The following is a 17,167-nucleotide window of genomic DNA, read 5'->3' as shown; positions in this document are numbered from 1 at the left end:
CATTCACACATGAGGGAGTTATTCAGCAAGGGGAATGCCAGAGGTGTATTCAACTCTAGCAGTAAGCTACAGAATCTTGAAATAACTGGGAGTAAAGTGGCGGAGAAACTGTTGAAGATAAACACAAGAAAGGCACCCGGGGTGGATGGGATCTATCCAGTTATATTAAAGGAGGCAGCAAAGGAAGTAAGCAAACCCTTAGCCATAATTATGAGAGCTTCCTTGGACTCAGGGGAGGTACCCATAGACTGGAAATGTGAAAATGTGACCCCAGTTCACAAAGGAGGATGGATCAAAGGCTGACACAAGTAATTATAGACCTGTGAGCATAACTTCTGTTCCAGGAAAATTAATGGAGGCACTGGTTAAAGAAGCACTGCAAGATCATTTAGACAGGACTTCAGTTATAGCTCAGACACACCATGGTTTTGTTAAGGGGAAGTCTTGCCTGACCAACTTGATTGGATACTATGATGCAGTCACAAAAGAACTGGATGCAGCGAATAACTTTGATATTATATACTTGGATCTTAGAAAGGCTTTTGATACTGTTGCACATGGAAGACTGCTACACAAATTGGAGCAGTGTGACATTGGAGGCAAATTGCTGCTATGGATAAAGGGGTGGTTGAGCGGGAGAAGACAGAGAGTGGTAATCAATGGACACTGCTCATCGTAGACTAATGTTATTAGTGGAGTCCCTCAGGGCTCAGTGTTGGGTCCATTATTGTTTTCTGTATTTATAAATGATATTGATGATGGTATATCAAACTTAATGTCCAAGTTTGCAGACGATACAAAGGTTGACAGTGTTGTCAAGGACACTACTGACATTATGCTGCTGCAACAGGATCTGGAAAGGTTGAGCAGATGGGCTGAGAGGTGGCAAATGAAGTTTAACATTGACAAATGTAAAGTACTACACATGGGAAACAGCAACCCCAGAGCAACGTATCAACTCTGTGATACTACACTGACAGTGGTAGAAAATGAAAGGGACTTGGGGGTGGTTGTGCAGGCAGATATGAAGTTCTCTGAGCAGTGCAGATGGGCTGCAAGAGTAGCTCATGGAGTATTGTCAATGATATACAGGAATTTTTCCAGCAGGGATAAGGAGGTGATTATTCCATTATATAAGGCAAATGGTCAGGCCACACCTAGGGTACGGTATACAGGTCTGGAGGCTTCATTTCAAGAAGGATGTAGAGCTGCTGGAACGAGTAAGAAGGGCAACAAGATTAGTGAATGGAACAAAGGGGTACTCTTACGATGAAAGGCTTAAGTTTTGCAAATTACAGTGTCTGGAGACTAGGCACCAGCGAGGTGATCTGATAGAGGTGTATAAAGCCTTGAATGGTTTAAGCATGCTCAATGCTGATGGGATTCTTCCTCTAGCTCAGAAAAATCACCTGAGAGGGCATAAATTCAAATTGAGGAAAGACAGATGTAGGATACAGGTGCGGAAATTTGCCTTTAGTCAGCGGGTGGTTGGTTGGTGGAACAGACTTCCATCCCTTGTGGTGGAGGTTGATAGCCTAAATAAGTTTAAGGCTCAGCTGGACAGGTATTTTGAACGAACAGAGGGGTGAAGTGGAATTGGGTTTTTTTTTTTTTTTTTTTTGGCTGATGCTGCATAAGCTTGCTTTCTTGCATCAAATGCCTCTACTAATGCTAATGCTAACAAGGGGATTTTCACCTCCTTATCCCTGCTAGAAAAATTCCTGTATATCCTTGACAAGATACCATGAGCTACTCTTGCAGACAGTTTGCACTGCTCAGAGAACTTCATATCTGCCTGCACAATTACCCCCAGGTCCTTTTCGTTCTCTACCACTGTCAGTGTAGTACCACAGAGTTGATACATTACTCTGTGGTTGCTGCTTCCCATGTGTAGTACTTTAAATTTGTCAATGTTAAACTTCATTTGCCACCTCTCAGCCCATCTGCTCAACTTTTCAAGATCCTGTTGCAGCAGCGTTTTGTTGCATTGTTAAGGACAACCCTGCCAAACTACATATCATCTGCAAACTTGGACATTAAGCTTGATATACCATCATCGATATCATTTATAAATACAGAAAATAACAATGGACCCAACATTGAATCCTCAGGGACTTCACAGGTAACATTAGTCCTCTCAGTGTCCATTGATTAACACACTCTATCTTCTCCAACTCAACCATCCCTTTATCCATAGCAGCAATTTGCCTCCAATGTCACACTGCTCAAGTTTCCAGTTTGTTCAGCAGTCTTCCATGTGCAACAGTATCAAAGGCCTTTCTAAGATCCAAATATACAAAATCAAAGTTATTTCCTGCATCTAGTTCATTTGTGACCACATCATTGTATCCCATCAAATTGGTCAGACAAGGCTTTCCCTTAAGAAAACCATTCTGTGTCCGAGCTATAACTGAAGTCTTGTCTAGATAATCCTGCAGTGCTTCTTTAACCAGTGCCTCCATTAATTTTCCTGAAACAGAAGTTAAACTAACAGGTCTAATTTTTAAAAATTTTTTTTTATCCTCCTTAGTGAATTGGGGTCACATTTCACATCTCCAGTCAATGGGTACCTCCCCTGAGTCCAAAGCAGTTCTCGTAATTATAGTTAAGGGTTTGCTTACTTCCTTTGCTGCCTCCTTTAATATAACTGGATAGATCGCATCCACACAGGGTGCCTTTTTTATGTTTATCTTCAAGAATTTCTCCTCCACTTTCCTCTCAGTTATTACAAAATCATCTAGCTCACTGCCCGAGTTGAATTCACCTCTGGGATTCTCCTCCCTAAAGAACTCTTCATGTGTGAATGTAGATGCAAAATACTCATTTAGTTTGTTAGCCACCTGAGCAGGATCATCAATAGTTGAACCATCGTATCCAGTGGACCAATCTACCAAGGATCTAAAAAAGTTGAGCAGATTCTTTACATTTGTCAATGTTAAACTTCATTTGCCAACAGAGAGGTGACAAATGAAGTTTAACATTGACAAATGTAAAGTACTACATATGGGAAGCAGTAATCCCAGAGTAACGTATCAACTCTGTGGTACCACACTGACAGTGGTAGAGAATGAAAAGGACCTGGGGGTAATTTTTTTTTTTTTTTTTTTTTATGAAAACCCCAAACACGAAAGGTATCAAAAAACCTATAGTACTTAGTGCCATGCATGGGTTGAAGGAGAAGTATGGAGGGAGGGGGATGCCGGAAACTTTGCTCTAGAGACTAAACATAGGTTTCACCACTTCAAGCCTCCAATAAGCAAAGTGGTGGTATTTCACCGGTTGATGAAAGTCATCTACCACCTCTAATTTGTGCAGGCAGATATGATGTTTTCTGAGCAGTGCAGATGGTCTGCAAGTGTAGCTCATTGTGTCTTGTCAATGATATACAGGAATTTTTCTAGCAGGGATAAGGAGGTGATTATCCCCTTGTATAAGGCAATGGTCAGGCCAAACCTTGAGTACTGTTTACAGCTCAGGAAGCCTCATTTTAAGAAGGATGTAGAGCTGTTGGAATGAGTACAGAGAAGGGCAACAAGATTAGTGAACAGAACAAAGGGTTGCTCCTATGAAGAAAGGCTTAAATTTTGCAAATTACAGTGTCTGGAGACTCGGCACCTGCAAGGTGATCTGATTGAGATGTATGTTTTGAGCATGCTCAATGCTGATGGGACTCTCCCTCTTGCTCAGAATAATCACCTGAGAAGGCATAAATTCAAATTGAGGAAAGACGGTTGTAGGATAGATGTGCGGAAATTTGCCTTTAGCCAGCTGTCGGTTGATTGCTGGAACAAACTTCCACCTGTCGTTGTAGACGTTGATAGCATAAATAGATTCAAGGCAGAACCTGACAAACATTTGGAACGAGGGTCAGTGAAATAAGGGGTTTTTTTTTTTGTTTTTTTTCGGCCGATGCTATGTAAGCTTGCTTTTTTGCATCATGTACCCTTGCTAATGCTAATCGGATTCACCCCTTTCCTTCTAGAGTTTACATAGGTAAAGAACTCTTTGCTGTTTTTGTTTGCATCCTTTGCCAAAGATTTCTCATAGTCTGCCTTTGTCTGCCTAATCTCCTTTGTGACTTGGTTACAGACCAGCTTATATCTATCATAGGCTTCCATGTCACCCATTAATTTATATGTATCCCATGCATTTTTCTTCTCTGCCATGTCTCATTAGTTCATCTGACATCCATTTAGGCCTAAACCTTAAACAATATTTCATTGTTGGTATGTAAAGCCTAGTAGCTTCGAAGATAAATTATTGGAGTGCTTCCCATATTGAATTGGCTGTTGGTAAATCATCAGTTTTTCCCACCATATAGAATTTAAATACTGTCTCAGACCTCGGTAGTCTTCTTTACGAAAGCAAAAACCCTTCCCTTTACCCCTAATGGTAATTACCTCTTTGAGTAAATCCCACTTCAGCACACTGTGATTACTGCCACCTAGTGGTTCCTTTATCTACAGATTCTTAATGCATGAAGAATCACTACTGATAATCAGATCAAGAGTATTACTCCCTCTTGTTTCCTCTGAAACGTGCTGATGTAGAAAACAATCATCCAATAAATCCACAAAAGCCTTGCTAGTGTGTTAGTGACCAACCCACAAATTCCAGTCAATATCTCAGAAATTAAAATCCCCCATTATAAGACTCTCTGATTTACTGGCCCACTCTATTTCCCTGTACAGTTTCTTGTTATACTCATCAGAGTCATTAGGCCTATAACACACTCCTACTCTCAATTTTGATCTCCCAATGTATCACCAATCTGACTTGACACTGCACTGTCCAGCGATGTTGGATGGCTTCACTTCCTTGAATTTTATGTGTTTTTTAACTAATATCATAACCCCTCCTCCCTTCCTATCCTGTCTATCTTTCTTTTACTCCCCAAATTCCAGTTATGCATTCCTTATATCTGTGTTACACCACGTCTCTGATATCCCAACAGTATCTGCCTTTGATGTTTTGAGCATTATCTCAATTTTGATCTCCCAATGCTTATATCTCACCAAACTGACTCAACACTGCACTTTCCAGCGATGTTGGCTGGCTTCACTTCCTTGGATTTGATGTGTTTTTCTTAACGAATAGCATAACCTCTCCTCCCTTCCTATCCCGTCTATCCTTCTTATACTCCCCAAATTCCAGTTCTGGATTCCTTATATCTGTGTGACACCATGTCTCTGATATCCGAACAATATCTGCCTTTGATGTTTTGAGCAATACCTCAAATTCATCAAATTTATTCACCAAACTCCTAGCATTGGTGTAAGCACTAGTATACATGCACCTGTTCCTATTCTTAGCTACCCTTACACAACCCATGTGTTTACTTGTACTGCAGTGACTCCCAGCAGTCTCTGAAATACCCTGCATCTTGTTTTCCAGGCTACTGCTCATTTCAATCGAAGCATTTCAAGAATCAGTAATTGTTAACGAAATCTGCATATCTCCTACTTTTAATGTCATTAGTGTCAATGTGTGCAACTATATCACCCTTCGTGCTCTTAAAAGATGATATCTATTTTAATATCAACTTTTGGCCCTGGCAGACTGCTGATCCTATTCCACCTGTCCTTTTTGCACAGTATATTACCCGTCTCCCTTACAGTAGGGTCTTCAACAATAACTAATTCCCCTAGAACCAATGCATTGTGCCCTGAAGATTGCTGCTGTTGTTGCACAAGAGTGAGCTCTGGCATTGAGTTGGGCAGCTTAGAGGTTAATGAGTCCCCTACTTTAATATCTTTGAGGGCCTCTTCCCCTATTCTGCAAACTCTCATAGACGCCCATTAGAATGCTGAGTTGGTGCCTAATTTTTTGACACTCTCTGCGCCTGGCACCCACACTAGACATAATCCATGACTAGATAATATCCTGTTCTAGTAAGGTTTGCAAACATTTCACAGTTGCATATTTTTTAAGCTGTGATGCACTGGAGAATCGTCCCCTTTGGTTCTCTGATATCCCAACAATATCTGCCTTTGATGTTTTGAGCAATATCTCAAATTCATCAAATTTATTGACCAAATCGTCCCCTTTGGTTCTCCCCTGAGCCACAGCACTCCTGCTACTTTGTGCTCATTGCTTTGCTGCTTTAGTCTGGAGCATGATTCCCATTTGAATACAATTGATGAACAATGGAAATTAATAATATTAATAAATGTAAATAATTAATTGTCAATATTACACTAATCTAATAGATTCCAAAATTCAGTGAAACATTTTGTGCTATCTAGTTTTACCTTATACCTTGCGCTAATAAGTTCGAAATATACATACGCTATACTGTAATGACCACAATGTTATGTGTAAGATGACTATAAAATTAATTTATTTGGAACTTATGGCTGTATAACTCAGCAATTTTTTTGTTTTTTCCAAACCCTCTGAAACAACTTGTTGCAGTGAGCTGAACTGTTAGACAGAGTTGGTCTCTTCAACCTATGTTCCAAATTTCTAAGGGAAAATTTGGAATAACACATTGTTTCATTTTGATTATCACATGTTACCACAGAAAAAACTTTTACCACCATGGTTTTCATTCATTTTGAGCTCTATTCATACCTGCAGCAACATCCAAATTTCATGTGATCCATATAATTGTGTCAAACATGCCTTTCTACAGGAAGTGACAAGTTTTTGCTATCAAAAATCTAGACCAATTATGGCAACACTAGCAATTAAACAAATTAGGTAATGTATGCAGTGCATTGTATTTTGGGTGCATTCATATGGTTTTCTTAAATTAATTGAATTGTTTTTCTGTGTTTAATAGAAGGGAAAAAATAAAGATAGTTATCTTCTTATCAATTAAATAAAATAAAAATGCTCAAGGAATAATATCAATTAATTTCTAAGATTATAGAACACTTAATAAAAATATATAGTTTTACATTCTCTAAACGTGGCTGTTTGATTTAAATACAATTATTATTACCCTTCTTCCATATACTTTTTTTAAGCAATTTCCTCTCTCTCTCTCTCTCTCTCTCTCTCTCTCTCTCTCTCTCTCTCTCTCTCTCTCTCTCTCTCTCCACAAATGATACCACATTCATAAGTTTACATAACAATACTTGTGAAGTGTGCATGGACTGTCTAAAGCTAACAATTCTGCTTAAAACTACATTTAATTTATGAATATCATTTACATACAAATTGTATGAAAAGAAAAGAAGAAATAATAATTTCCAGATTTTTATTTGTATGATTTTAACAAAATTTAGAATGGCTTGACAAATATTTTTAAAAGTCCCAAAAATTAAATTTCGTGAAAATTCATTCACTGGAAGTCAAATTGTTACATTCAGACAAACAGACAGACAGATGGATGGACGTAGTGAAGACAATAGGCGCTTGTGCATATATATGCACATTCATCATATAAATCATTTTCTTATGTTTCTCCACTCAGTGTTTAGCTTACATTTAGTCATGCTTGAGAATCAGTTCGCATGTTTCATGAAATCAAAATGTCAAGTGTCCTACAAGAAGCATTTTAGAATTCAGAAATGGGAAGACTAGTTTTGGATATTTTTAAATCTGAATATTAGTATTTGCTTTTGATCAAGAGACTAAAATAACTGGTTGTCTTGTACAGAATTTAAAAACTGTCTGAGACCCCTGTTTCTGTTCCTGAAAAAATAATGGAGTCACTAATTAAAGGTGATACAGGATAACCTAGACAAGACTGCAGTAATAGTTCAGACACAGCATGGGTTTGTTAAGTGGAAGTCTTGTCTGGCCAATTTTATTGGATGCTACAATGTGGTCACAAAGGAACTAGATGCAAAAAATAATTTTGATATTATATTCTTGGATTTCAGAAAAGCTTTTTATACTATTGCACATGGAAGACTGCTGTGCAAATTGGAACAGTATGGCATTAAGGGCTTTGTTCCTCTCAACAGTGGAGGAACTCCACTGTTGAGAGGAACTTACAAAGAAAGGCTTAAATTCTGCAAGTTGCAGCATCTGGACACTAGGCACCTGCAAGATGATCTGATTGAGGTGTATAAGGCCTTGAATGGTTTGAGCAGCTCAATGCTGATGGGATACTTCCGCTTTGTCATTTAAGAACCTGATGGGGCATAGATTCAAATTGAGTAAAGACAGTTGTAGAGTAGATGTGCAGACGTTTACTTTTAGCTAGTGGGTAGTTGATTGCTGTAACAGACTTCCATCTGTTGTTGTGGAACTTTTAGCATTAGCATTAGCATTAGTAGAGGCATACGATGCAAGAAAGCAAGCTTATGCAGCATCAGCCAAAAAAATAAAAAAATAAAAACCCTCCCATTTCATCCCTCCATTCGTTCCAAATGCCTAAAGAAGCATTGCAGGATCATCTAGAGGTGCCTCCGTAGCCAGGTGGGAAGGAGCAGCAGTGCATAGCACATGCTTCTTGATTAGACTGGGGTTCGAGCCTATCACCACCAAATATGGAGGATGCAGAAAGGTCAGGGAATGACTACCGCATATTCCCGGAGCAATATGGCCTTAGTTGCTAATGCTCCTAAAAACCAAATAACAACAAATAACAATAGCAGAATCATCTAGACAAGAGTGCAGTAAGGGGAAGTTTTGTCTGATAAATTTTGATTGGATACTATGATGTAGTCACTAACAAACTGGATTCAAAAAAATAATTTTGATCTCTTATGCTGGTATTTTAGGAACGCCTTTGATACCGTTGCACATGGAAGACTACCGTACAAATTGGACCAGTATCATATACTTGGTTTTCAGGAAAGCTTTTTTACAGTAGTCTTCCATGTGTAACAGTATCAAAAGCTTTCCTGAAAAGGGATAGTTGAGTGGGAGAAGACAGAAAGTGGTTATGAATGGACACTGTTCTTCGTAGTCTAATATTATTAGTGCAGTCTCCCAGGTTTCGGTGTTTGGCCCATCGTTGTTGTGTATATTTATCAGCGGTGTTGATGAATATATATTAGGCTTACTGTCCAAGTTTGTAGATGATATGTAGGTTGGCAGGATTATTAAACACAGTAATGGCAATATGCTACTGCAACAGGATCTAGAAAGGTTTGGCAGATGGTCTGAGAAATGGCAACTGAAGTTTAACATTGACAAATGCAAAGTACTGAATATGGGTAGCAGTAACCCCACAGAAATGTACCAATTGTGTGTACTACACTCAGTGTAGTGGAGAACAAAAAAGACCTGGAGGTAATTGTGCAGTCATATATGAAGTTTTCTAAACAGTGCAGCCAGGCTGCAAGAATAGCTCATTGGGTATTGTCAGTGATATTTTGGAATTTTACTAGCAGGGATAAGGAGATGATTATGCCTTTGTATAAGGCAGTAGTCAGGCCACTTCATACAGATCTGGAGGCCTCATTTTTTTGGAAAAATGTTGAGCTACTAGAACAAGTACAGAGAGGGACAAAGAAATTAATGAGTGGAATAAAAGGTTGCTGTTACCAAGAAATGCTTAAATTCTGCAGATTGCAGCATCTGAAGACTAATCACCTGTGAGGTGATCTCACTGAGGTGTATCAGGCCTTGAATAGTTTCAGCAAGTTAAATGCTGATGGGATTCTTCCTCTTGTTCAGATTATGAACCTGAGCGGGTATAAACTGAAATTGTGGAAAAGACTGTTGTAGAATAGGTGTGAGGAAATTTTTCTTTAGCCAGTTGGTAGTCCATTGCTGGAATAAACTTCCATCTGTTGGTGTAAAAGTTGATAGTTTAAATAAATTCAATGAAGAAGTGGGCAAACTTTGGAGAGAATGGATGGGTGAAATTGGAAGTTGTTTTTTTTTTTTTTTGGCTGATTCTGCATAAGCTTGCTTTCTTGCATCATATGCCTCTACTGATGCTAATGCTTATATATTAAAACTTTCTCTTAAGGACAGAGTCTATCATCAAACAATAAAATTTTTGCTAATATGAAAAAGCAACTGTTGATGGTGCTCTCTGTCTTTACTACCAGTGTATTGTGCATCAATACATTTATCACCTGCTGCTTGATTGTTATAGCATGTGACCTATGTGATGTTTTAAATAAATGCAATTGGTCCCTTTACTCGGTTCAAATTTCTTTAATTCATATTTTTTCTATTATCCTTCAAAGTGGTGTATTTTAATCACAACCACCATGTAGATAAGTGAAATTGATATATGTAGCATTTACTGCTGTTTTAAGTTTATTTTCATTTAGTTGACTGAAAATATAAATAAACTTTGCAAAAAAAAAAAAAAAGGTTTCTTTTTTTTAGGTGGATTATGTAGCTGGTCAGTGGCTGATGAAAAATATGGATCCTTTAAATGAAAATATAGTTGCTTTGTTACAAAATTCTCAAGATGCATTTGTTGCTCAAATATGGAAGGATGGTAAGGTAATTTTGTTTATTTTCTGGTAAGGGGAAGGAAAAAGAGAGAGAGAGAGAGAGAGAGAGACAGAGAGAGAGAGAGAGAGAGAGAGAGAGAGAGAGAGAGAGAGAGAGAGAGAGAGAGAGAGAGGGATGGCTGCCCTACACTTCTATTATTATTATTATTAGTGTTTATTATGTTTTTATTTGTGACTGATTATTACTGGATAATAGTGACAAGAAAATGTATTTTAAGTTCTTAATTTTTTTTTTTTTTTATAAGTCTTGCAGAATTTGTTCATTACACTACACACTTTATTTAAGTACATCTGATTAAACCTTGAAATGGCATGATGCCCATTGTTAGTTGCATTTTTGAATAAGGAATAAAAGCACGAAACTTGCAATTGGTAGATTAATTTGCTTTAGTTGTCTGGATATATGCTGTTGCAAATATCCAGAAAACTAAACAAAAATAGATGAATTCAATACAAATAAGTTATTCTATTCTATTCTTCTTTGGTGCAGAAAGTAACAATTAACAGTATACTGTTTAAATTTACTTAATCTACCAAAGTGAAAGTTTAATACAATTACCATACTTTCAGCTTGCATATTGTCTTCTTCTCATGATGAGGGGGTTGAACCCCAATCCCCGTTGATTATGCCACTAGTGATAAAAATGCCTTTTTAACCATTTCACGAGGAATAAAAATATCTTCATGGATTACTCCCTTTTTTTAATAGCTGTACATCTTCATGGGTCATTGGTCAAAATTCATCGTTGTGACAATGCAGTCACATCAGTCATGGGAAATCACAGCTGACTTTTTTGCATATAAAAACACTCTGATCAAAATTAAAGTCACAGTACCACTTGGTAATATTTTAACAATGGCTAATGGGTTTCATGGCATAAGAGGATTTGCTAGATATCCTCTTATGCCATGAAACATGACAGAAAGATGATTAGCTACGTTGGCAGGAACCTTCTCCCCAAACCACAGCAATACGCTACCAAATTTTATCAAACTTTATGGATTTTGTTTCTTTCCAGGTATTGGAATTCTAAATATGTGAGTCCCATACATTTACAGTGCTATACTACTACAATACAGTAGTAGTGTGCAGATAAAGCACCATTATGCCTGGAATTTATGGATATGAAAAGGCATTTGACTCCTTACAGCATTAGGCAATGTTTCGGGCACTGGAAAGACAAGGCATAGATACCCCATACATTATGATTTTGAACAAAATATATGAGAACGCTACCACCTTTATTAGACAGTAGCAAATTTAAAATTGAGAAAGGAGTTATTATTATTATTATTAGCCTGAAACTCATGCTGCACCAGCCAAAAAAAAAAACGAAAAAACCCTGAATTCCCTGAGAGAGAGAGAGAGAGAGAGAGAGAGAGAGAGAGAGAGAACTAGAAGGGAATCACCAAGAAAAAGAAGACTGATGATATCCAGCTCAGGACCTTGGGTGTGCCAAGTCCATACTCACCAGATGTGAGCCCCTGGAGTCATAAATGAATCAATACAAATGTTAATTGTATTTAGCAGTCATGGGCCTGAACCCCGGTCCATGTAAAGAGAATGTGCTACTGCACTCACGCTCCTAATCACTCTGCTACATCAGGCCTAGTTTAACAAGGAGACACAATATTTCTGAAGTTGTTTACTGCTGCCTTTGAGGAAGCTTTCAGAAGATTGAACTGATCACAGAAAGAAGTCAGTGTGATTGGAGAGTACCTAAACCATTTACAATTTTCAGATGACATTATGATCATAAGCCACAATCCTGCAGAATTAGAGGAAAACCTTAATTAGTTATACTGAGTTAGTAAGGATTTTGGACTAAAGATGAATATGGCTAAATCAAAAATAATGATGAACAAGTATTCCACAGAAACAGATATAATCATTGAAGGAGTAGAAATTGAAAAGGTGGATTCATATACTTATCTTGGACAAGTCATTAGCTATAACAATGATAAATGGCTGAAAGTCAAGAGAAGAATAAATTCCGGATGGATAGCATTCAGAAAATTTATACTGAGCTGAGCTGAGCTGCAATATCTGCAAATACTGAGCTGCAATATCCCAATTTGTCTGAAACATAAAATAATGAACGAATGTATACTCCCACTATGACTTATGCAAGTGAAACTTGGTCACTCGCCAAAAGAATGGAAGAGAAGCTGAAACTACACAGCGAAGAATGGAATGCATTATATTAGGTATTTGATTGTTGGATAAGAAGAGAAACACTTGGATAAGACAGCAAACATAAGTCACAAGTAAAGGGCATTCTTATCAAAACTAAAGAACTGAAATGGATTTGGCCAGGACACATAGCTCGAAGGAATGATGACAGATGGACTAAGAAAATAACAGAATGTTACCTAAGAGGAGCTAAAAGAAAACCGGAAGACAAAATGGAGATGGAAAAATGAAATTCAAGAGTGCTTGGGTAGTAAATGGATGGCCATTGCACTAAACAGAAGGAACTGGAAAGTTTCTGGAGAGGCCTTCATCCTCCAATGGATTACAAATGGCTGATAATGATGATGGGTAGTGTGCAGAAGTATTAGCATTAGCATTAGTAGAGGCATTTGATGCAAGAAAGCAAGCTTATGCAGCATCAGCCAAAAAAAAAAAAATAAAGTAAAATAAATAAATAAAAAATAACCACTTCCACTTCACCCCTCTGTTCGTTCGAAATACCTGTCCAGCTGAGCCTTAAACTTATTTAGGCTATCAACTTCCACGACAAGGGATGGAAGTCTGTTCCACCTACCAACCACCCGCTGGCTAAAGGCAAATTTCCGCACATCTATCCTACATCTGTCTTTCCTCAATTTGAACTTATGCCCCATCAGGTGATTATTCTGAGCAAGAGGAAGAATCCCATCAGCATTGAGCATGCTCAAACCATTCAAGGCTTTGTACACCTCTATCAGATCACCTCGCTGGTGCCTAGTCTCCAGACACTGTAATTCGCAAAACTTAAGCCTTTCTTCGTAAGAGCAGTCCCTTTGTTCCATTCACTAATCTTGTTGCTCTTCTCTGTACTCGTTCCAGCAGCTCTACATCCTTCTTGAAATGAGGCCTCCAGGCCTGTATACAGTACTCTAGGTGTGGCCTGACCATTGCCTTATACAAGGGAATAATCACCTCCTTATCCCTGCTAGAAAATTTCCTATATATCATTGACAATACACCATGAGCTACTCTTGCAGCCCGTCTGCACTGCTCAGAGAACTTCATATCTGCCTGCACGACCACCCCCAGGTCCCTTTCATTCTCTACCACTGTCAGTGTAGTACCACAGAGTTGATACGTTGCTCTGGGGTTGCTGTTTCCCATATGTAGTACTTTACATTTGTCAATGTTAAACTTCATTTGCCACCTCTCAGCCCATCTGCTCAACCTTTCCAGATCCTGTTTCAGCAGCATAATGTGAGTAGTGTCCTTGACAATCCTGCCAACCTTCGTATCGTCTGCAAACTTGGACATTAAGCTTGATATACCATCATCAATATCATTTATAAATACAGAGAACAATAAAGGACCCTATACTGAACCCTGAGGGACTCCACTAATAACATTAGTCCATGATGAGCAGTGTCCATTGATTACCACTCTCTGTCTTCTCCCCCTCAACCACCCCTTTATCCATAGCAGCAATTTGCTTCCAATGCCACACTGCTCCAATTTGTGCAGCAGTCTTCCCTGTGCAACAGTATCAAAAGCCTTTCTAAGATCCAAGTATATAATATCAAAGTTATTCCCTGCATCCAGTTCTTTTGTGAATGCATCATAGTATCCAATCAAATTGGTCAGGCAAGACTTCCCCTTAACAAAACCATGCTGTGTCCTAGCTATAACTGAAGTCTTGTCTAGATGATCCTTCAGTGCTTCTTTAACCAGTGCCTCCATTAATTTTCCGGGAATAGAAGTTAAACTCACAGGTCTATAACTACTTGTGTCAGAATTTGATCCTCCCTTGTGAATTGGGGTCACATTTGCACATCTCCAGTCCATGGGTACCTCCCCTGAGTCCAAGGAAGCTCTCACAATTATGGCTAAGGGTTTGCTTACTTCCTTTACTGCCTCCTTTAATATAACTGGATAGATCCCATCCACCCCAGGTGCCTTTCTTGTGTTTATCTTCAACAATTTCTCCTCCACTTTACTCTCAGTTATTACAAGATTCTCTAGCTTACTGCTAGAGTTGAATACACCTCTGGCATTCCCCTCGCTGAATAACTCCTCATGTGTGAATGTCGATGCAAAATATTCATTTAGTTTGTTAGCTACCTGAGCAGAGTCATCAACAGTTGACCCTTCGATATCAAGTGGACCAATCTGATTCATCCCCTTCCTTCTAGAGTTTACATAAGTAAAGAACTCTTTGCTGTTTTACTTCGCATTCCTTGCCAAGGATCTCTCGTAATCTGCCTTTGCCTGCCTAACCTCCTTTGTAACTTGGTTACAGATCAACTTGTATATATCATAGGCTTCTGTGTCACGTGTTAATTTGTATGTATCCCATGCATTTTTCTTCTCTGCCATATGCCTCATTAGTTCATCTGACATCCATTTAGGCCTAAACCTTGAACAATATTTCTTAGTTGGTATGTAAAGCCTAGTAGCTTGCAAGATAAGTTCTTTGAATGCTTCCCATTTTGAATTTGCTGTTGGTAACTTCATCAGTTGATCCCACTGTATAGAACTGAAATACTGTCTCAGTCCATCGTAGTCGCCTTTACGAAAGCAATACGCCTTCCCTTTACCCCTAATGGTAGTTACCTCTTTGAGTAACTCCCACTTCAGAACACTGTGATCACTGCCACCTAGTGGTTCATTTATCTGCAGATTCTTAATGCATGAAGAATCACTAATGATAATCAAATCAAGAGTATTACTCCCTGTAGTTGCCTCCCGAACATGCTGATGTAGAAAACAATCATCCAATAAATCTACAAAAGCCTTGCAAGTGTGTGAGTGACCAGTCCCCAAATTCCAGTCAATATCTGGGAAATTAAAATCCCCCATAGGCCTATAGAACACTCCTACTCTCAATTTTGATCTTCCAATGCTTATGTCACACCAAACTGACTCGACACTGCACTGTCCAGTGATGTCGACTGGCTTCACTTCCTTGGATTTTATGTGTAGCATAACCCCTCCTCCCTTCCTATCCTGTCTATCCTTTCTGTACACATTGTACTCCCCAAATTCCAGTTCTGCATTCCTTATATCTGTGTGACACCACGTCTCTGAAATCCCAACAATATCTGCCTTTGATGTTTTGAGCAATAACTCAAATTCATCAAATTTATTTACTAAACTCCTAGCATTGGTGTACACACAAGTACACATGCACCTGCTCTTCCTCTTAGCCACCCTAACACAACCCATGTGTTTACTTGTACCCCCATGATTCCCAGCAGTCTCTGTAATATCCTGCATCTTATTTTCCAGGCTGCTGCTCATTCCAATAGAAGCAGTGCAAGAATCACTTTCTCCTCTGCTAGTGGCTACTGTTAATCTATTAGTCCTTGTATCCCCCAATTTTTCCAGTTTTCCGACCCACCTAAAACCGTCTCGATAGCATCAGCAAACATTCTTGCACCCTTTCTATTTAAGTGTATCCCATCCCTGTAGAAGCAGTCTCTCCTGTTAACAAGTACAGACCAGGCTGAAAAAAATTCTACCCCTTGAGCCCTGCACAATCTTTCCAGGGCCGAATTGATCGACAGGGCTCTCATCATATACTCCCTCCTATCGTGTCTGGGCAGAATTGCAGACACTTTCAAATTCAACCCTAATTCTCGGCTTTTTTTCATCAGTGACCTGTACTTCTTAAGTAATTCCGCTGGTCTCCTACTCTTAATATCATTTGTGCCAACGTGTACAACTATATCACCTTTTGTGCCCTTAAAAGATGATATCCGCTCTACAACATCATCAACCTTTGCCCCTGGCAGACATACCGTGGTCCTGTTCCACCTATCCTTTTTACAAAGCATGTTTCCCGTTTCCCTGACAATAGAGTCACCAACAACTACTAGTTCCTTTGGGACCAGCGCATTCTGCCCTGGGTGTTGCCGCTGTGTTGCGCGATGACCATGTGCAAGCTCTGGCATTGGTGTGGGCAGCTGAGAGCTTGATGGGCCCCTCACTTGTAATCCTTCGAGGCCATCCACCCTGTCCTTCAAGCTCTCATATAGGCCCTTAACAACGCTGAGTTGTCGCCTGATTTCCTTACACTCCTTGCATCGCGCACATACAAAGACTTCCCCCATGGCAGTATCATGTCCCATACCTGACTGCTCCGCAAACATCAAGCAAATAGTGCATCTTAAAAGGGTGTGATTCAGAGGGCAACTGCCCCCCTCAGTTCTCCCCTGAGCCACAGCATTCCCATTAGCTTGAGCCTTTTGCTTTGCTGCTCTGGTTTGAGTCATGATTTCGATTTACTTTCAATAAAATTTCAATTTCAGTCTCAAGTAGAATAGTTAGTGCACAGAAAAGCTATTAATAGTAATGACAATGGTCTTATTGATTCATATGATATTGAAGGGTGTTGTGATCTTTTGTAGTGGTGAAAAAATTATTAATTGGTGAATGTAAGAAAATGGCTAGAAGGTGATGAGGCAGGATATCATGTAAAAATAGAAATAGCAGTTCAAGGAAAAAAAATTACAGGTGAAGTGAAGAACCCCTGGCAGCATGCCATGATGGGTATATTGTATGGTATCTTTATGTACAATAAAGATTAATATAAGAATAAAAAAAAAGTTAAATATCATAT

General features: G+C 38.9%; 1 protein-coding gene across 1 annotated transcript in view; it reads left to right on the top strand.

The window, feature by feature from the left end:
- Nucleotides 1-17,167, top strand: part of LOC150076628 (uncharacterized) — a 1,101,557-nt gene that overhangs the window by 499,997 nt on the left and 584,393 nt on the right. Inside the window, exon 14 of the mRNA XM_090386980.1 lies at nucleotides 10,246-10,360. Within this exon, the coding sequence (XP_090243106.1) occupies nucleotides 10,246-10,360 (115 nt within the window). The remainder of the gene's footprint in view (nucleotides 1-10,245; nucleotides 10,361-17,167) is intronic.

Source organism: Mastigoproctus giganteus, chromosome 12 (genome assembly GCF_048544385.1).
Source record: "Mastigoproctus giganteus isolate SK-2022 chromosome 12, ASM4854438v1, whole genome shotgun sequence".
In the NCBI taxonomy this organism is placed as follows: Eukaryota; Metazoa; Arthropoda; class Arachnida; order Uropygi; family Thelyphonidae; genus Mastigoproctus; species Mastigoproctus giganteus.
This window is presented reverse-complemented; position numbering and strand designations above follow the sequence as displayed.